At 45.9% G+C, this 22,430-nt stretch overlaps 1 protein-coding gene across 2 annotated transcripts in view; it reads left to right on the forward strand.

The window, feature by feature from the left end:
- The window catches only part of MTHFD1L (methylenetetrahydrofolate dehydrogenase (NADP+ dependent) 1 like), a 598,574-nt gene that overhangs the window by 432,647 nt on the left and 143,497 nt on the right, over window positions 1-22,430 (forward strand). For both annotated transcript variants that reach the window (XM_063917907.1, XM_063917906.1), the window contains exons 22-23: window positions 1,435-1,476; window positions 21,428-21,528. In XM_063917907.1, the coding sequence (XP_063773977.1) occupies window positions 1,435-1,476; window positions 21,428-21,528 (143 nt within the window). The remainder of the gene's footprint in view (window positions 1-1,434; window positions 1,477-21,427; window positions 21,529-22,430) is intronic.

A 22,430-nucleotide genomic window follows, 5' to 3' on the forward strand; every position in this document is an offset into this window, starting at 1 on the left:
AGACTTTTGTAAAAGGAGTACTACATATACAGCCCCCGGTTGTGCCCCCAGTGGCTCCGTGGGACCTTAATGTAGTTTTGGATTTTCTCAAATCCCATTGGTTTGAGCCACTCAAATCGGCGGATTTGAAATATCTTACATGGAAAGTAACCATGCTACTGGCCCTGGCTTCAGCCAGGAGAGTGTCAGAATTGGCGGCTTTATCGTATAAAAGCCCATATCTGATTTTCCATTCGGACAGGGCAGAACTGCGGACGCGTCCTAATTTTCTGCCTAAGGTGGTGTCAGCGTTTCACCTGAACCAGCCTATTGTGGTGCCTGCGGCTACTAGCGATTTGGAGGATTCCAAGTTGCTGGACGTTGTCAGGGCATTGAAAATATATATTTCAAGGACGGCTGGAGTCAGAAAATCTGACTCGCTGTTTATACTGTATGCACCCAACAAGCTGGGTGCTCCTGCTTCTAAGCAGACGATTGCTCGTTGGATTTGTAGCACAATTCAACTTGCACATTCTGTGGCAGGCCTGCCACAGCCTAAATCTGTCAAGGCCCATTCCACAAGGAAGGTGGGCTCATCCTGGGCGGCTGCCCGAGGGGTCTCGGCATTACAACTCTGCCGAGCAGCTACGTGGTCGGGGGAGAACACGTTTGTAAAATTCTACAAATTTGATACCCTGGCTAAAGAGGACCTGGAGTTCTCTCATTCGGTGCTGCAGAGTCATCCGCACTCTCCCTCCCGTTTGGGAGCTTTGGTATAATCCCCATGGTCCTGAAGGAGTCCCCAGCATCCACTAGGACGTTAGAGAAAATAAGATTTTACTTACCGATAAATCTATTTCTCGTAGTCCGTAGTGGATGCTGGGCGCCCATCCCAAGTGCGGATTGTCTGCAATACTTGTACATAGTTATTGTTACAAAAAAATCGGGTGGTTCTTGTTGTGAGCCGTCTGTTCAGAGGCTCCTACGTTGTCATACTGTTAACTGGGTTCAGATCACAAGTTGTACGGTGTGATTGGTGTGGCTGGTATGAGTCTTACCCGGGATTCAAAATCCTTCCTTATTGTGTACGCTCGTCCGGGCACAGTATCCTAACTGAGGCTTGGAGGAGGGTCATAGGGGGAGGAGCCAGTGCACACCACCTGATCCTAAAGCTTTATTTTTGTGCCCTGTCTCCTGCGGAGCCGCTAATCCCCATGGTCCTGAAGGAGTCCCCAGCATCCACTACGGACTACGAGAAATAGATTTATCGGTAAGTAAAATCTTATTATTATTTGTTAGTATGTTTTGATTAATCTGTATGCATTTGTCAAAGGCTGAGAAATAAATATACACTGTATCCATGTACACTGTATATCTAAGACTTGTTCTAGGTGTATGTCATAATATGCACCATTATATCTGGTTTGGAATATATGTGGTCTCTTGTATTTGCAGGTTACTGCTGGGGCTCCACTAGCAAAAGAGTACATAGACGAGGTAATGTATGTTTAAATAAAACAAATACTGTAGGTTAAATCTAACAATAACCCATCAGGGACATTCCACCGTCACGTACGAGTTTTAACATATCAATTTTTGTTCAGACTTAACATAAAGTTTTATTTTAAAGATGGATGTAATATCAAAGTGCCTAGCTAGGCTTATTTTTTAGGTACAAAAAAAAAATTTCTCCATTATAACACACACAATATCACAGAATGTAGTTGGCATGTACAGTGCAACCAAGTGTACACCATTGTCTTCTACTTGATCATTCCCCTCCTCTCCGACTTAAGAGCCTGTGTTTTTGTTTTGTTTTGTTTTTGTTTTTTCATGTAGACCCCTGAGAAAGTGATATAATTTAACTTGTCAACCTATGTTGAAAACTCAAAAGGTACCCAGCTACAGATTTTATTTTTTTCCAATGTCCCATATGGGACATTTTTACTCCTTTTTCTGGAAAGGCTCATCATTGTTTCTTATATTTGGGTGTATTTTTATATCCGTGTTACAGTAACTTAGTTCCTCATCGTTTCCTGGGAGCTGCCATGATGTTTGTTGCCGTGGCCAGTGCACATCTGTGAAGGCAGAAATACTGTATAGAGATTTTCATAAAAATTAGTCTAATTGTTCTCTACAAGGTGTGTGTGTGTGACTGCTATGAACACTTGTAAGAAATGTTTCTAAATCTTGCATAGGTAAGAAACCTTAAACATTTTTACTCTATCTTCCATGATTATGCTGCTAAGATAGAGTATTATTTTCCATGTGGGGCTACTTTGTGGCAGGAGTGATAAATAGAGTTCTGCACCGGATATACAGCACTGTTATGTGCTCTAGGATAGAGTGAGATCCAGTAATAAAATATTCATTGCTGCAAAGTGTGTACATGTCTCCACTTAATGCATGGACGATAGACTCGTACAGTGGTCACAGCACAAACGTCTATATTAGCTCCCTGGGAATAAACATGATCTTTCAGGTATATAATGTAACACTGCTTTTGAATTGGTATCATAATAGAATATTCAAGTTGGTTAACATATAAGACAGAACTTGCAATGGGCAACACATTTTTACAGTGTAAATGTAGCTTTGCCAACATTCTGTGCCTCACAGGTGAATCTAGATTTCCACCAGGGCCCATAGGCTTGCAGAGCAATATGGCTGCTTTTTGTGGAGGAGCAGTAGTGTACTGTATAAAGGTAGAGGTGTAGGTGTTGGGCAGGATTTCACTTTACTGACTGTTTATGTAATGAGTGCAACAGGTGGAAAGGGTTAATTCTCAGGGATGTTTCCTTGCTATACACTGCCTTTCCTATCCCACAAAAGGCAACAAGCCCCTTTGCAAGTCATTCTGCGATTTCCACTATAATGTGTGGTTTAGAAAATAGCACTCTATATGGATTATTCCTTTAAGACCATTCGCAAATAGTGTCTATATAGAAGTATAGTAATATGTCCACTAGAAGTATTATATATATATATATATATATATATATATATATATATATATATATATATATATATATATATATATATATAGAAACAAAAAGTTCAGCACTCACCAAAATGAGCTCACTTATCCTCACAACATCTATGGATAAATGAATAAATGATGGGGGTTTAGTTAGTGAATTGGCCAATGCACGGAAGCCTGCATACCGCTCCAAGGTACCCCACCTTCATGCAGGTCCTACACTATCACCAAATCATCAAAATTAAAACCTGGCAACTGTATCACATAATATAACTGCAAAAATGCCCACTTGGTGTAAGGTATACCTGCCATGAACTGCATGGCTTTTAAAAGGTACACTAGTCACCTGACACTGGCTAATAATTTACTAAAGGGCAGCTGACACAGGTTTAGGATAATTGGGGTGCATGAACAAAGTTTGTGGCCACAGTTAATGAGTTAACCAGGGATTAACCCTAAAATATACCAGCAAATAGAAAACCACAGCACTCGCCACCCCAGAAGTGGGGTGCAGTATCCGCACTCGCCACTAATAGGGTGGGGTGCATGTAGCCCATGGCCACCTACTCAAAAATATAGAAACAAAAAGTTCAGCACTCACCAAAATGAGCTCACTTATCCTCACAACATCTATGGATAAATGAATAAATGATGGGGGTTTAGTTAGTGAATTGGCCAATGCACGGAAGCCTGCATACCGCTCCAAGGTACCCCACCTTCATGCAGGTCCTACACTATCACCAAATCATCAAAATTAAAACCTGGCAACTGTATCACATAATATAACTGCAAAAATGCCCACTTGGTGTAAGGTATACCTGCCATGAACTGCATGGCTTTTAAAAGGTACACTAGTCACCTGACACTGGCTAATAATTTACTAAAGGGCAGCTGACACAGGTTTAGGATAATTGGGGTGCATGAACAAAGTTTGTGGCCACAGTTAATGAGTTAACCAGGGATTAACCCTAAAATATACCAGCAAATAGAAAACCACAGCACTCGCCACCCCAGAAGTGGGGTGCAGTAACCGCACTCGCCACTAATAGGGTGGGGTACATGTACTCATTAACTGTGGCCACAAACTTTGTTCATGCACCCCAATTATCCTAAACCTGTGTCAGCTGCCCTTTAGTAAATTATTAGCCAGTGTCAGGTGACGAGTGTACCTTTTAAAAGCCATGCAGTTCATGGCAGGTATACCTTACACCAAGTGGGCATTTTTGCAGTTATATTATGTGATACAGTTGCCAGGTTTTAATTTTGATGATTTGGTGATAGTGTAGGACCTGCATGAAGGTGGGGTACCTTGGAGCGGTATGCAGGCTTCCGTGCATTGGCCAATTCACTAACTAAACCCCCATCATTTATTCATTTATCCATAGATGTTGTGAGGATAAGTGAGCTCATTTTGGTGAGTGCTGAACTTGATGTTTCTATATTTTTGAGTAGGTGGCCATGGGCTACATGCACCCCACCCTATTAGTGGCGAGTGCGGATACTGCACCCCACTTCTGGGGTGGCGAGTGCTGTGGTTTTCTATTTGCTGGTATATATATATATATATATATATATATATATATATATATATATATGGAATTTTTTTGAGGAGCGCTCTATTAGAATTACCTCTGGCTTTTTTTAAACCTTAGGAATAATATCTGAACATATATGAACCGAGGATGAACTGATACTTAATTATATATAAATACATCCAATGTTTTACCGAATAAGATTTTTTCTTTACTAAAATGTTAAGGGGTATATTCAATTAAAGTCGGATCCATTCCGACATGTATTTGTCGGAATGGATCCGACAACCCCTATTCAATCCCATCTAAAATTCAACTTTTTCAAGTCGAACTTAGATGGGACCCAGAGGAGGAGAGGGTGGGCGAGCCGCGGGGGGACAGCCGGCGACAGCCAGAGGAGATCGCGCTGCAGCAGGATGTCACTCAGCCGCCCGACCTCACGGCAGCTTCCACCCGGCTCCAGCAGCGCGCTGGAGCCGGGTGGAAGCTACTGTGAGGTCGGGCGGCTGAGTGACATACAGCTGCAGCGCTGATCTCCTGTATGCCCGCCGGCTGTCCCTGCGGCTCTCTCCCCCCCCCCCCCCCCCTCACCTCCTCTGGGTCCATCTCATTCCAACATAATTTTGATGTCGGATTGAGATGGTCGAAAACGGGGCCAAAACCTCTCAGGTTTGGCCCCGTTTTCGACATCAACACGTGGATCGGCAGCTATTCCGCCGATCCACGTGCTTTTCGACAAGTCGAATGCCTCAACTTGTCGAAAAGCTTTGAATAGGTCGAATCAGGATTCGACCTTAAAAATGTAATTATACAAACAAGTACATTAATATACCAATTTACAGACTTTCATTTGCCTATTCATTTCATACAGCATAAAAATGATAGACAATGCCTTTTTCAAAAGGCATTGTCTATCATTTTTATGCTGTACGAAATGAATAGGTAAATGAAAGTCTGTAAATTGGTATATTAATGTACTTCTGGTGAGAAGTTGTTTGTATAATTTAATTCTTAGTAGTATGTTATTTTTAACATTTTAATAAAGAAAAAATCTTCTGGATGTCTTTATATAGAAGGAATTATCAGTTCATCCTTGGTTCATATATGTTCAGATATTGGTGGTCATTCCGAGTTGTTCGCTCGCTAGCTACTTTTAGCAGAAATGCAAACACAAAGCCGCCGCCCTCTGGGAGGGTATCTAACGAAATATTAGCAATTCTGCTGTTAAGTATTTCCTTGCAGTTTCTGAGTAGCTCCAGACCTACTCCTAGATTGCGATCACCTCAGTCCGTTTAGTTCCTGGTTTGACGTTACAAACACGCCCAGCGTCCGGCCAGCCACTCCCCCGTTTCTCCAGCCACTCCTGCATTTTCTGCTGGCACGCCTGCGTTTTTTAGCACACTCCCGGAAAACGCTCAGTTACCACCCAGAAACACCCACTTCCTGTCAATCATTCTCCGATCAACAGAGCGACTGAAAAGCTTTGTTCGCCTGTGAGTAAAATAGCATAGTTTTGTGTAAAATTGCTTAGCGTGTACGCCCTGCAGTGCATACGCATGTGCAGAACTGCCGGATTTTAGCCTATTAGCAATTCTGCTAAAAATAGCAGCGGGCGAACAACTCGGAATGGCCACCATTATTCCTAAGGTTTAAAAAAAGCCGAAGGTAATTCTAATAGAGTGCTCCTCAAAAAATTCCATATTGATAATATCCTTTTGGGCCCATATTGGCATGGGGCTTACTTTTGAGGAAGCGGCAATAAGAGTTGTAATAGTGTAAATGACTTAATCAAATGGCTGAGATCTAAACTTTTCACAATCGATATTAGATAAAAAAAAAAGATTGTGGTTATATTCACTATATATTGAATAGTGCATTAAGGAACTTTTTGTGTGTGTGTGTGTGTGTATGTATGTATACATAGATATATATAGATATATATAGATAGATAGATAGATAGATAGATAAATATATATAGATAGATAAATATATATTTCTCTTCTATCCTAGAGGATGCTGGGGTCCACATTAGTACCACATTAGACGGGTCCACTGGGAGCCACTGGCACTTTAAGAGTTTGAGAGTGTGGGCTGGCTCCTCCCTCTATGCCCCTCCTACCAGACTCTGTTTAGAAAATGTGCCCGGAGGAGCCGGTCACAGCTAGGGGAGCTCCATAGGAGTTTTTCTAGTTTTGTTGTTTTTTATTAGAGTTAGGCACAGGCTAAGGCTGTTAGGCTTCATGGGACTTAGGGGGGGGGGGGGAGTAGTGTCCAACTCTCTGAGGTTATTGGCCACTATTTCCGCTGACAGGACACTGAGCTCCTGAGGGTGATGATCGTTAGCCGCCCGAGGCGACTGCTCACTCCCGCAGCATGCTGCCACCCCCTAACAGGGCCAGAAGATTTCAGTGGCGAGTGAGTCACCAGCCCCCACAGCAAGCGGGGAGCCGGTGTGAAGAGGGCAGCAACAGGGTGGGAGCGCAGTACTAACTGCGCTCCGGAGGCTCATTGGTACACAGTGCGGCGCTATGAGGGGCGCCCTGAGCCAGTGCCTATACCCTACACTGGTCACCAAGGCTGTCAGGGACCTCGGTAACGCTGCCAGCACATTTCCTCAGGCCAGTACAAAGAAGTGAAGAGCGGGAAGCAGCGCCATGTTCATTTTCCTGCCTGCAGATCCAGTACAGAGACGCTGACAGGGAGAGCTGTCCCTCCAAGGAATTCCAGCTATCCTGTGCGGTACCAGGGGGTTATAGAAGGGAAGGGGGAGGCTGTAAAATTACTGTGTATTAAGGTACACAGTCAGCGCCAGGTAGTTGTGTATATATCTACCTTTGGAAGCGCTGTGTGTGAGCTGGCTCCAAGCTCTGTTTCTCTGTGGCATACTTGGGGTGAAACTGTGTCTGACATTTTCCTGTGTGGGTGTTTGTTTCTCACATAGCCATGTCTAGGGACTCTGGGGGACAAGTACTAAGCAGTGATAAAAGTGGAGAAGTGGCCCATGGCAACCAATCAGCTGCTCTATATATGTTTATAATATGCAAATTATAAATGTTACGTCAATGCTGATTAGTTGCCATGGGCCACTTCTCCACTGGCTCACTTCTCCACTTTTATCACCACTTAGTACATGTCCCCCTCTGTGTCTTATGCTGCAGAGGACATTTCCTCTCAGGCGGAATCCATTCCATGTACACAGGAATATAATGTTTTGTCTCATATCCCTATTACTGAGCCTGAGTGGTTAACCTCTATTAAGGGAATGATCTCTCAGATCTCTACTAGGGTAGCTCATACCGAGACTGAAACTCAGGTATCAAAAAAGTCTATGGCATTTTGGTCAGGTTCTGTCCCTATTCCTTCAAAATCCCCTAGCATATAGCTACAAAAATGTGCACTTGTCCAGATTATGCAAGATGACACGGATACCGACTCTGACACGGCAGACGGTGATGGTGATGTGCTGAGGGGGGCGGCATCCCTGGCTAAGGGGGTGCAGCTCATGATTGAGGCTACAAGAGATGTGTTAAACATTTCTGGCACGACACCTGAGCAGGTTGAGGAGGCTTACTTCACATAATAAGAAAGCCTCGCTAACCTTCCCTGCGTCTAAAGAATTAAAAGCTTTATTTTAAAAATCCTGGGAGTATTCGGAGAAAAAATTCCAGATCCTAAAAGGGTTTTGGTTGCTTTTCCTTTCCCTGAGGAGGATAGAAAAAAAATGGTCAAACCCACCCATAGTTGACGCATCTGTTTCCAGACTGTCAAAGAAGGTGGTTTTACTTGTCCCTGGGTCTACCGCGTTAAAAGAACCGGCTGATCGTAAGATTGACACTACGCTCAAATCCATATACACTGCTTCATGGGTGGCGTTGAGGCCCACTATTGCCTGTGCATTGATTTCTAAAGCTATAGTAAAGTGGTCAGGCACGTTACTAGAGGATTTGGATTCAATGGATAGAAGTGACATTAAATTATTTTTCTCTAACGTCCTAGAGGATGCTGGGGATTCCGTAAGGACCATGGGGATAGGCGGGCTCCGTAGGTGACATGGGCACTTTAAGAAAGACTTTGACTCTGGGTGTGCACTTGCTCCTCCCTCTATGCCCCTCCTCCAGACCTCAGTTTGATACTGTGCCCAGTGGAGACTGGGTGCATTTCAGGAGCTCTCCTGAGTTTCCTGTAAAGAAAGCATTTTATTTAGGTTTTTTTATGTTCAGGGAGCCTGCTGGCAACAGACTCCCTGCATCGAGGGACTGAGGAGAGAGAAACAGACCCACTTCTCTGAGTTTCAGGGCTCTGTTTCTTAGGCTACTGGACACCATTAGCTCCAGAGGGATCGGTACGCAGGTCTCACCCTAGCCGTCCGTCCCAGAGCTGCGCCGCCGTCCTCCTCGCAGAGCCGGAAGATAGAAGCCGGGTGAGTATTGAGGAAAAGACAGCAGAGGCAGCAGAAGACACCTTGATCTTCATAGAGGTAACGCACAGCACTGCAGCTGTGCGCCATTGCTCCCATTCACCTCACACACCTCGGTCACTGTAAGGGTGCAGGGGGGGGCGCCGGCGCCCTGGGCAGCAATATAAACCTCTCCTGTGGCATTTGTATATATATACATGTACAGCTGGGCACTGTACATGTATATAATGAGCCCCCGCCATGTTATTGAGAAATTTGAGCGGGACAGAAGCCCGCCGCTGAGGGGGCGGGGCTTCTCCCTCAGCACTCACCAGCGCCATTTTTCTCCACAGCACCGCTGAGAGGAAGCTCCCCGGTCTCTCCCCTGCTTAATACACGGTGAAAGAAGGGTTTTAAAGTAGAGGGGCGGCACATAATTGGCGCATATACATAACAAAAGCGCTACTGGGTAAACATACTGTGTTTTTTCCTGGGTCATATAGCGCTGGGGTCTGTGCTGGCATACTCTCTCTCTGTCTCTCCAAAGGGCCTGGTGGGGAACCTGTCTTCAGAAAAGAGCTTCCCTGTGTGTGTGGTGTGTCGGTACGCGTGTGTCGACATGTCTGAGATTGAAGTCTCACCTAAGGAGGAGGGGGAGTGTATGAATGTTTTAAGTGCTAATGTTAATTTATTGCACAAAAGATTAGACAGAGCTGAAGCTGGGGTACAGTCAGGGAGTCAACCCATGCCTGTCCCAATGTCGCCTGGACCTTCAGGGTCTTAGAAGCGCCCACTATCCCAAATAGTTGAGACAGATACCGACACGGATTCAGACTCCAGTGTCGACTACGATGATGCAAAATTACAGCCAAAGGTGGCTAAATGTATTCGATATATGATTATCGCAATAAATGATGTTTTGCATATCACTTAGGATCCCCCTGTCCCTGACACGAGGGTACACATGTATAAGGGAAAGAAACCTGAGGTCACCTTTCCCTCCTCACATGCGCTGAACAAATTATGCGAAAAAGCGTGGGAAACTCCAGACAAAAAACTGCAGATTCCCAAAAGGATTCTAATAGCGTATCATTTCCCGTCGCAGGACAGAATCCGGTGGGAATCCTCCCCTAGGGTAGACAAAAAAGATAGCACTTCCATCCCAAGATACGGCTAGCCTCAAGGATCCTGCTGACCGCAAGCAGGAGGTTATCTTGAAGTCCATTTACACACATTCTGGTACGTTACTCAGACCGGCTATTGCGTCGGCCTGGGTTTGTAGTGCTGTAGCAGCATGGACAGATTCCTTATCAGCGGATATTGAGACCCTTGATAAGGATACCATTTTAATGACCGTAGGGCATATAAAAGATGCTGTCTTATATATGAGGGATGCTCAAAGAGACATTGGTTCCAGGATAAACGCTATGTCTATTTCTGCTAGGTGTGTCTTATGGACCCGACAGTGGTCAGGTGATGCCGACTCCAAGAGACATATGGAGTTGTTGCCTTACAAGGGTGAGGAATTGTTTGGAGAGGGCCTCTCGGACCTCGTTTCCACGGCTACGGCAGGTAAATCGAATTTTTTGCCATATATTCCCTCACAATCTAAGAAAGCGCCTCATTATCAAATGCAGTCCTTTCGTTCTAATAAAAGCAAAAGAGTACGTGGATCGTCCTTTCTTGCCTGAGGTAAGGGCAGAGGGAAAAAGCTGCATAACACAGCTAGTTCCCAGGAACAGAAGTCCTCCCCGGCCTCTGCAAAATCCACCGCATGACGCTGGGGCTCCCCTGAGGGAGTCCGCCCCAGTGGGGGCACGTCTTCGACTGTTCAGCCACATCTGGGTTCACTCACAGGTGGATCCCTGGGCAATAGAAATTGTTTCCCAGGGTTACAAGCTGGAATTCGAAGAGGTGCCTCCTCGCCGGTTTTTCAAATCGGCCCTACCGACTTCCCCCCCTGGAAAGGGAGATAGTGTTACATGCGATTCGCAAATTGTGTCTTCAACAAGTGGTGGTAGAGGTTCCCCTGCTTCAAAGAGGGAAGGGGTACTACTCAACTCTGTTTGTGGTCCCGAAACCGGACGGTTCGGTCAGACCCATTTTGAATTTAAAATCCCTGAACCTTTACTTAAAACGGTTCAAGTTCAAGATGGAATCGCTCAGAGCGGTCATCGCCAGCCTGGAAGGGGGAGATTTTATGGTATCTCTGGACATAAAGGATGCATACCTGCATGTTCCCATATATCCTCCTCATCAGGCGTACCTGAGATTTGCGGTACAGGATTGTCATTACCAATTTCAGACGTTGCCGTTTGGGCTTTCCACGGCCCCGAGAATTTTCACAAAGGTAATGGCGGAAATGATGGTGCTCCTGCACAAACAGGGTGTCACAATTATCCCGTACTTGGACGATCTCATAAAAGCGAGATCACGGGAGAAGTTGCTGAACAGCGTATCACTTTCACTGAATGTGTTACAGCGACACGGCTGGATTATCAATATTCCAAAGTCGCAGCTGAATCCTACAACTCGTCTGCCCTTCTTGGGCATGATTCTGGACACAGACCAGAAAAGGGTTTTTCTTCCGACAGAAAAAGCGCAGGAACTCATGACTCTAGTCATGAACCTGTTGAAGCCAAAACAAGTCCTGGGAAAAATGGTGGCGACATACGAAGCCATTCCCTACGGCAGATTCCATACAAGGACCTTTCAATGAGATCTATTGGACAAATGGTCCGGGTCACATCTGCAAATGCATCAGCGGATCACCCTGTCCCCCAGGGCCAGAGTATCTCTCCTGTGGTGGCTGAAAAGTGCTCACCTTCTAGAGGGCCGCTGGTTCGGCATTCAGGACTGGATCCTGGTGACCACGGACGCGAGCCTCCGAGGTTGGGGAGCAGTCACACAGGGAAGAAATTTCCAAGGCCTTTGGTCAAGTCAAGAGACTTGTCTTCACATCAACATCCTGGAACTAAGGGCCATATACAACACCCTACGTCAAGCGGAGATCTTACTTCGCGATCGACCAGTTCTGATTCAGTCAGACAACGTCACCGCAGTAGCTCATGTAAACCGCCAAGGCGGCACAAGGAGCAGAGTGGCAAGGGCGGAAGCCACCAGAATTCTTTGCTGGGCGGAGAATCATGTAAGCGCTCTGTCAGCAGTGTTCATTCCGGGAGTGGACAACTGGGAAGCAGACTTCCTCAGCAGACACGACCTACATCCGGGAGAGTGGGGACTTCATCAAGAAGTTTTCGCACAGATTGCAAGTCGGTGGGGACTGCCCCAAATAGACATGATGGCGTCCCGTCTCAACAAAAGCTACAAAGGTATTGCGCCAGGTCAAGAGACCCTCAGGCGGTAACTGTGGACGCCCTAGTGACACCGTGGGTGTTCCAGTCGGTCTATGTGTTTCCTCCTCCTCTTCTCATACCCAAGGTGTTGAGGATAATAAGAAAAAGAGGAGTGAGAACAATACTCATTGTTCCGGATTGGCCACGAAGGACCTGGTATCCGGATCCTTTTGTACCTCCGATGGCGCCTTGGGACCTTAACGTGGTGTTAAGTTTCCTTAAGTCACATTGGTTTGAACCACTTAAAACAGTGGAGTTGAAATATCTCACTTGGAAGGTGGTCATGTTGTTAGCCTTGGCTTCGGCTAGGCAAGTTTCGGAATTGGCGGCTTTATCACATGAAAGCCCCTATCTGGTTTTCCGCTTGGATAGAGCGGAATTGCGGACCCGTCCTCAATTCCTACCCAAGGTGGCCTCATCCTTTCATATGAACCAACCTATTGTCGTGCCTGTGGCTACTCGTGACTTGGAGGATTCCGAGTCCCTGGATGTGGTCAGGGCTTTGGAAATTTACGTGGCTAGAACGGCTAGGATCAGAAAAACAGAAGCACTGTTTGTCCTGTATGCAGCCAACAAGGTTGGCGGCCCTGCTTCAAAGCAGACTATTGCTCGCTGGATCTGTAACATGATTCAGCAGGCGCATTCTACGGCAGGATTGCCGTTACCGAAATCGGTTAAGGCCCATTCCACTAGGAAGGTGGGCTCGTCTTGGGCGGCCGCCCGAGGGGTCTCGGCACTACAGCTGTGCCGAGCTGCTACTTGGTCGGGCTCAAACACCTTTGCAAAGTTCTATAATTTTGATACTTTAGCTGAGGAGGACATCCTGTTTGCACAATCGGTGCTGCAGAGTCATCCGCACTCTCCCGCCCGTTTGGGAGTTTTGGTATAATCCCCATGGTCCTTACGGAGTCCCCAGCATCCTCTAGGACGTTAGAGAAAATAAGATTTTAAACCTACCGGTAAATCTTTTTCTCGTAGTCCGTAGAGGATGCTGGGCGCCCGTCCCAAGTACGGACTACTTCTGCAAGACTTGTATATAGTTATTGCTTACATAAGGGTTATGTTACAGTTTCATCGGTTTTGGACCGATGATATGTTGGTTTTTCATACTGTTAACTAGATAGTATATCACAAGTTATACGGTGTGATTGGTGTGGCTGGTATGAATCTTGCCCTTGGATTAACAAAAATCCTTTCCTCGTACTGTCCGTCTCCTCTGGGCACAGTTTCTCGAACTGAGGTCTGGAGGAGGGGCATAGAGGGAGGAGCCAGTGCACACCCAGAGTCAAAGTCTTTCTTAAAGTGCCCATGTCTACTGCGGAGCCAGTCTATCCCCATGGTTCTTACGGAGTCCCCAGCATCCTCTACGGACTACGAGAAAAAGATTTACCGGTAGGTTTAAAATCTTATTTTACGTAACATACAGGATTCTGCGGGGTTCATGGTGGAATCCATGAAGGACGTGGGTACGCTGACTGCAAGGGTATCTTCCATATCTGTCTCGGCTCGCGGGGTCTCTGGCTACGCCAATGGTCTGCATATGCGGAATCCAGGAGAAGTGTGGAGAACCACACTTAATTATAATCCCATTATAATTTTGGATCACATACCGAATTGGGGGAAAACAAAACACAAAAAGGGAAAAAAAAGAACAAAAAAAATAAAAATAAAAAAAAATACCACTGCTTTCTCTCCTTCTCTCATCATCATATGCAGCTCATACTTATAGTAATCTGTCATTGATGACCAAATGTATACGTATTGCTCCAGCTTCATACTTTCACTCCGCCCACCACGTTCTGCAGTTCCTATCACACCATCACAGGCTTCTATTCTCCAATCCCTTGGCATTTTAAAAAGAAAACACAGGCGCATCCGTGGGAAGCGAGCAGGCCAGAAATGTATTTCCCCCGGTAACCATCTAAGTCCTTTGCCCACCTGCTCACCCCCATACTCAAAGAACAATCAAATAGAAGTGATACCCAAATGACGGCCCTGTGTTTGGAAGGACAGAACTGTCAACTCTCACTTTGTGACCCCCATACCCAGAGCTCCTGCATTTAACATAAAGAAAACTGAAGGCCCTCTGGTATGCCCAATCAGGTCAGTCCTTTGTTATGCCAGATCTATAAGAAACAAGACTGCAACAGTTGCTGACCTTATTGAATCTGCAGATCTAGCCTGTATTACAGAGACCTGGCTAGATGAAAATGCTGCACCTATATTGGAGGCTGCAGTACCAACAAACTACTCTGTCATCCACAACCCAAGACTGGACCGCAGGGGTGGCGGGGTGGCTATCTGCTTCAAAAAAGAACTTAAACTTAGGGTCCACCCTATTGAAACTACTCGCTCATTCGAGTGCATTGCTGCCCGGAGTTCGACAGGATTAGGTTTCAGAGTACTTCTCATTTACCGGCCACCTGGAGATGGAAAGATATTTCTACAAGAAATTGCAGACACTGTTGCTGGCCTGGTTCTGGAACATCAAAGATGGCTCATCCTCGGGGATTTCAATGCATGGGTGGATGATGAGCTCTCATGCCTTGGCCAAGACCTCCTGTGCACAATGAATGGTCTGGGCTTCACACAGGTCATTCCCTCTGCCACACATTAAAGTGGTCACACTCTCGACCTTGTCTTTCAGATTGGATTAGAAGTCACTGACCTAAAAATAAACCCAGTCATCTGGTCAGACCACTACTCCCTCTGGTTCTCAGTTGCAACCCCTCAAATAAGATCTCTGCCCGTGGAGTTGAACATGTATCGTCCAAGGAGGGGTATGACTCCCCAGGCTCTTGCAGCAAATCTGGATCTCTCTGCTATGCTGGGTGCCTGTGAAGATCCCTGTTCCCTAGTCCGTTATTATAATAGGGATGTTATGGCTGCAATTGATATTATCGCCCCTGTGCGTTTAAGACCTCGTAAACCACAACGTCAAGCTCCATGGTTCGACAACAGTGTTAGTGAGCTCAAGAAAAGGGGGCGTAGACTGGAAAGACGATGGAGGAAGACTAACCTAGTGGATGACAAAATAAAACTAATAAAGCATAACGAAGAATATCAATCGACAATCACTCGTAAGAAAGCACAGTTCCTGTCAAATTAGATCACAGCAGCAAACAATAGGCCAGCTCAACTTTTCCGCACAGTGGAGATGCTTTGCAAGCCAGCATGCCTGCAGACTGATGAGACCCTCTCCCAGGCAAGATGCAACGAGTTTGCAAACTTCTTTGCAGATAAAATATCCACCATCCGGGCTGGAATCTCCACAGTGCCATCAAAGGAGTGCCAAACTACAAAGCCTGCCAATATAAGCTACCTGCCTTCATGGACCAGCTTTGACCCAGTGGATGTAAAGGACACTGCTGAAATTGCTCGGATTTTGCTTCCCACCACCTGTGATCTGGACCCAGCCTCAACCAAGCTTCTAATAGGTTGTATGGATATAATTGGTCCTGTCTTTACAAAAATTGTTCAATGCTCTTTGCAGACAGGCATTTTTCCTGGACCCCTAAAGGAAGCAATTGTTAGACCGCTTCTTAAAAAACCTAATTTAGATCCCGGCTGCATGACCAACTACAGACCGGTATCAAACCTTCCTTTCCTAGGAAAGGTTATTGAGAAAGTCGTTGCAAATCAACTGGAAACCCGCCTGACAACCCATGATATTTATGATCCATTTCAATCAGGATTCAGGAGAAGACATAGCACTGATACAGCCCTGGTGTGTGTGTTAAATGATCTTCTGATGGCATAAAACAGAGGTGACTGTTCAATATTAATCCTTCTGGATCTCTCGGCAGCATTTGATACCGTGGACCATGGGCTTCTGATTGAGCGACTGATACATTTCTGTGGTCTGGATGGCACAGTCCTAAGCTGGTTCAAATCATTTCTCACAGGCAGGTCACAGAGAGTATCATCTGGATTATACTCATCACCACCAGTGCCATTGCCATGTGGTGTCCTACAAGGTTCTATACTATCCCCCATGCTTTTTGCAGTATACATGCTCCCATTGGGCAAAATAATCAGGCGCCATGGCCTGGTCTACCACTGCTATGCAGATGATACACAGCTGTACTTTTCCTTTGCTGCGGGCACTGATTACCCAATAGCAACCCTAAATGGCTGTCTAGCTGAACTACAGGAGTGGATGAGCGCTAGTTGGCTGCGACTGAACTCGGATACAACAGAGGTCCTTATGATACGACCGCAACATCAAAGGACAAGACTGCAGCATAGCCAACCAACTGGACTTACACTCGGGGATTCAGAATTACAGACCAGTGATCGTGTGCGGAATCTTGGCGTTGTCCTGGATGGTGGCTTGACACTTAAACATCAGATATCAGCCACAATCAAATCCTCATTCTTTCACCTGAGGAACATAGCCAGAATCAAGCATTTTAATTCCCTCAGATGATATGCCAAAAGTCATACATGCATTTGTATCATCTCGTTTAGACTACTGTAATGCCCTCTACCTTGGTCTACCAGCAAAAGAATTGCAACGCTTGCAGCTGGTGCAAAACACAGCTGCCAGGCTATTAACCAACCAGCCCCGTTCTAGCCACATAACACCCATCCTCTACTCCCTTCACTGGCTGCCTGTAAGATGGCGAATCATCTTCAAGATTGGCTTACTGAGTTTCAAAGCATTACATGACCAAGGCCCAAGGTACCTGAAACAGCTTCTGACCCCATACTGCCCCACTCGATTACTGCGATCTGTAGATGAAGGACTTTTAGCAGTACCTAGAATCTACCTTAATTCATCTGGGGGTCGAGCTTTTAGTCATGCGGCTCGGACTCTATGGAACTCACTTCCACGCACAGTGCGAGAGGCCCCAACTAAAGAATCCTTCAAAAGTAGACTCAAGTCTTTTCTGTTTACTCAAGCATTTCCATAATGTCCTTTTTAGTATCTTCATGCCACTGTATTTTATGAAAATGTACTTCATTATTTTCTGCACTATATTATGCTATGTATCTGTTAAGTGCCTTGAGTCCTATTGGAGAAAGAGCGCTATATAAATAAAATTATTATTATTATTATAACCTAGCCTACACAGGTCAGGCTCTATTTGGGGAAGCATTGGATGCGTGGATTTCCACAGCAAACGCGGGTAAGTCACCTTTTCTTCCCTCAGCTACGCCTCCTACGAAGAAACCCTTTTCTTCATCTGCATCTCAGTCCTTTCGGACCGCTAAGACAAAAAATTCCAAGCCTCCTATCACCTCCTAAAGGTGGTCGTGCAAAATCCAAAAAGCTTGCACCCGCAGGCTCCCAGGACCAGAAACCGGCTTCTGGTTCCTCAAAATCCTCAGCATGATGGTGGTCCGCGAAGCCTGGAAGATGGGCTGGTGGGTGTGAGGCTCAGACGTTTCAGCCACGTCTGGGTGTCGTCCGACCTGGATCACTGGGTACAGGATATTGTGTCCCAGGGGTACAGACTGGAGTTTCAAGAACATCCACCGCACCAATTCTTCAAATCAGACTTGCCAGTTTTGCTGGCAGACAGGGCTATCCTATAGGAAGCCATCCAAAAATTGGAAAAGTCACAGGTCATTGTTTCTGTTCCGCCTCATATGCAAACCAAGGGTTATTATTCAGACCTTTTCATGGTACCGAAACCAGATGGTTTGGTCATACCGATTTTGAACCTGAAATCGTTAAACACTTATCTGAGGGAGTTCAAATTCAAAATGGAGTCTCTGAGAGCGGTGATCTCAGGTCTGGAGGAGGGAGAGTTTCTGGTATCCCTGGATATCAAGGATGTGTACCTCCACATTCCGAATTGGCCGTCACACCAGGCTTATCTCAGATTTGCACTGTCGGACTGTCACTATCAGTTCCAGGCGCTGCCATTCATCCTCTCCACGGCACCGAGGGTGTTCACCAAGGTGATGGCAGAGATGATGGTTCTCCTCCGCAGACAGGGGGTGAACATAATTCCATATATGGATGACCTGCTGATAAAGGCATCGTCCAGAGAGAAGTTGTTACAGTCCATTGCTCTCACGACTCATCTACTCATGGAGCACTGTTTGATCCTGAACCTTCCGGAGTCACATTTGGAGCCAACAAGGAGATTGTCTTTCCTGGAAATGATCCTCGACACAGAGGTGCAGAAGGTGTTTGTACCGGAGGAGAAAGCGTTGGTGATTCAAACACTGGTCCGGGATGTCCTGAAACCAGCCCGGTTCTGGGGAAGATGGTTGCCTCTTACGAGGCTCTGCAGTACGGAAGATTTCATGCTCGGTCATTCCAACTGGATCTCCTAGACAAGTGGTCGGGATCTCACCTACACATGCACCAGAGGATACGTCGGTCTCCGGAAGCAAGGATTTCACTCCTCTGGTAGCTGCAACTGCCTCACCTTCTGGAGGGCCGCAGGTTCGGGGTTCAGAACTGGATCCTTCTAACCACGGATGCAAGTCTCAGAGGTTGGGGCGCAGTCACCCAAGGGGAAACCTCCCAAGGAAGGTGGTGTAGTCAGGAATCCCTTCTTCCAATAAACATCCTGGAGCTAAGAGCCGTTTACAACTGTCTTCTACAAGCAGCATAACTTCTGCAAGATCAGGCCATTCAAGTGCTGTCGGACAATGTAATGACAGTGGCCTACATAAACCGACAGGGTGGAACGAAGAGCAGAGCTGCAATGTCAGAGGTAAGAAAAATCCTCCTCTGGGCAGAAAGGAAGCTTCATTCCGGGAGTGGACAACTGGGAAGCGGACTTCCTCAGCAGGCACAATCTCAATCCAGGAGAATGGGGCCTCCATCCGGAGGTGTCCAGTCGTTGGGGCGTACCTCAAATAGACATGATGGCCTCGCATCTCAACAAGAAACTTCGGAGGTGCTGTTCCAGGTCGAGAGACCCACAAGCAGTGGCAGTGAATGCCCTGGTAACACCGTGGGTGTTCAAGTCAGTTTATGTGTTCCCTCCACTTCCACTCATTTCAAGAATTCTAAAACTTGTAAAAAGAACAAGATTTCAGGCGATCCTCATTGCTCCGGACTGGCCAAGGAGGGCTTGGTACGTGGATCTGCTGGATCTACTGCTGGAATATCCAAGGCATCTTCCTCTTCGGGAGGCTCTTCTACAACAGGGGCCGTTCACTTATCAAGACTTACCACGGCTACGTTTCACGGCATGGAGGTTGAATGCCAGATATTAGCTCGCAAGAGCATTCCGAACAAGGTTATTCCTGCTCTGATACAGGCTAGGAAAGGAGTTACGTCTAAACATTACCATCGCATTTGGAAAAAGTATGTGTCTTGGTGTGAATCCAAGAAGTTTCCTGCGGTGGAGTTTCAACTTGGTCGGTTTCTCCTCTTCCTGCAAGCAGGTGTGGATATGGGCCTGCGTTTGGGATCCATAAAGGTCCAGATTTCGGCTTTATCCATTTTCTTCCAGAAATAATTGGATGCCCTCCCTGAGGTTCAGACCTTTTTGAAAGGGGTTCTGCACATCCAGCCTCCCTTTGTGGCGCCGATGGCACCCTGGGATCTTAACGTGGTGTTGTAGTTCCTGCAATCGGATTGGTTTGAGCCCTTACAGGAGGCTGAAGTCAAGTTTCTCACGTGGAAGGCTGTCACTTTGTTGGCCTTAGCTTCTGCTCGACGTGTGTCGGAATTGGGGGCTTTGTCCTGTAAAAGTCCCTACTTAATCTTCCATGAAGATAGAGCTGAGCTCAGGACGCGTCAGCAGTTTTTTCCAAAGGTTGTGTCGGCTTTTCATATCAACCAACCTATTGTGGTGCCAGTGGCTACTGACTCCTCAATTGCATCAAAGTCCTTGGATGTTGTGAGGACTTTGAAGATCTATGTGAAGAGGACTGCTCGTCACAGAAAATCGGACACTGTTTGTCCTTTATGATCCCAAGAAAATTGGGTGTACTACTTCTAAGCAGACGATTTCTCGCTGGAGCAGGTTCACTATCCAGCATGCATATTCTACGGCATTATTGCCGTGTCCAACATCTGTTAAGGCCCACTCTATTCGTAAAAGTGGGCTATTCCTGAGCGGCTGCCCGGGGTGTCTCTGCTTTGCAGCTTTGACGAGCGGCTACTTGGTCTGGGTCGAAGTGCTACAAATTCGATGTTTTGGCCTCTGAGGACCTAAAGTTTGGTCAATCAGTTCTGCAGGAGCCTCCGCACTCTTCCTCACTTTCTTGGAGCTTCGGTACATCCCCATGGTACTAATGTGGACCCCAGCATCCTCTAGAACGTAAGAGAAAATAGGATTTTAATTACCTACCGGTAAATCCTTTTCTCATAGTCCGTAGAGGAAGCTGGGCGCCCGCTCAGCGCTTCGTTATCCTGCAGTGGTTCTTTGGTTCAGTACTGCTTTGTTCTTAATTAAGTACTGCGTTTTTTTACCGGGTTCAGTAATGTTTCAGCTGTTGTTGAGTTTTCAGGCTAGTTTGCCTGGTTTGCCTTGTTTGTGTGAGCTGGTATGAATCTCGCCACTATCTGTGTATTTCCTTCTCTCGAAGTTTGTCCATCTCCTCGGGCACAGTTTCTAGACTGAGTCTGGTAGGAGGGACATAGAGGGAGGAGGAGCCAGCCCACATTATAAAACTCTTAAAGTGCCAGTGGCTCTATACCTACAGTAAATGCTCTATATCCAGAGTCAGAGAAATACACAAAATACCCATCTGTATAAGGATTTATCATGCCTTCAGTGAACCGGCCACAACCTCACTAGCAGCTACCCTAATCAGATGGCACGCTATTTTGTATTCCCTTTTAGTATGTTATCCTGTCACTGTACAGTAGTAAGTCTATAATGTTGCATATATTTGTATATCCAGGACATGAAATGAGTAAACAATTGCGTGTTGAATTAAATAGGCATACTGACAAGAGTGTAGATTTCCCTTTTAAATCTACAAATATCTTGTGTTACTTTAAAGGTACTGTAGGTGGAGCTATGGCTTAGGGCAATCTGCCACGCCAGAGCAGTTTTTCACAAGCAAACCACACAGGCATAACATTGACACTGTCATCAGCCTTGCCATATGCGCAAGCATTAACAACATAGAACACCAGTTATCAATTATTCACATACTGCGTAGTGAAACAAAATGTTGTTTCAACTAGGAAAAGGCAGAGAATCAATGTGCATAGAACTCATTCAATAGCCCTAAGAACATTTTCTCATCTGTCTTACAGAATCTCCAGCTGGTTCAGGATGGCTGCTGCAATTTACAGAAGCAGATCCAGATTTCTCAGCAGTTTGGTGTTCCAGTTGTGGTTGCGTTAAATATTTTCAAGTAGGTTCATCACCACAATAAAATGTGATTATGGCTCTAAAAGCGGAACGTTATGTGGGTAACAGTGCTGGCTGCAAACATGTGCAATGGTCTGGTTTTGCCGAATCATTTATAATGAGCCCAGTAAACAAAAACCTGACCACATTGTTAAATGCAGAAAATGATAAGATTCACCCAAATTTTAGAGTGACACTGCCGTTTTTTACACGCACACACTGACCTTTAAACACGTTGCCTATTTGTACATTTGGACATTTAGGGTCTGATTCTGAGGTGGGAGTAAAGCAAGAAAAGCAAGTAACTGTATCTGGAACGAACCTTTCTTCTGTCATCCACTGAGGGCACAGGGAACACTGGGTATAGGGCCTAATTCAGACTGATTGCAGCAGCAGAATTTTACACTGGGTTCACACCTGGCCGATGTAAATGTGGCTGCCTGGTTGCGATGTCCGTCATTGGCTGTACCTGCAGCAGCCGCCCATACACACCATCAGATGCGCTGATATATCTAGATGTATCGTCCATTGTCTGTCTTGCCGGACTGATGCGATATGTCTGAACTACATTGTTCACAGACGTATCAGGGGTATACAACAGCGATGGGCTTATATCGGCCATTCGTTTGAACGGCTGATATATCGGTCAGTGTTTGCCCAGCTGTATAAATAAAACACAATAAAATAGAGATTTATGGCTTTTGACTGTAGAGCACACTGCATGAGAACATCATAGGTTGTTAAGAAGTGATTCAGGATACAGATAATGTTTGTGTTCTACATGATGGTGTCAGTAGCACTGTCGCTGGGTACTGTGACCTGTATCTGGCTATCATTATATGTACTGTAATATGTGTGAGTCAGTTCTTGGTTCTCTTACAGTATTATGGCTGAACCATCTATGCC

Source organism: Pseudophryne corroboree, chromosome 4, assembly GCF_028390025.1.
Source record: "Pseudophryne corroboree isolate aPseCor3 chromosome 4, aPseCor3.hap2, whole genome shotgun sequence".
NCBI classification, from domain to species: domain Eukaryota; kingdom Metazoa; phylum Chordata; class Amphibia; order Anura; family Myobatrachidae; genus Pseudophryne; species Pseudophryne corroboree.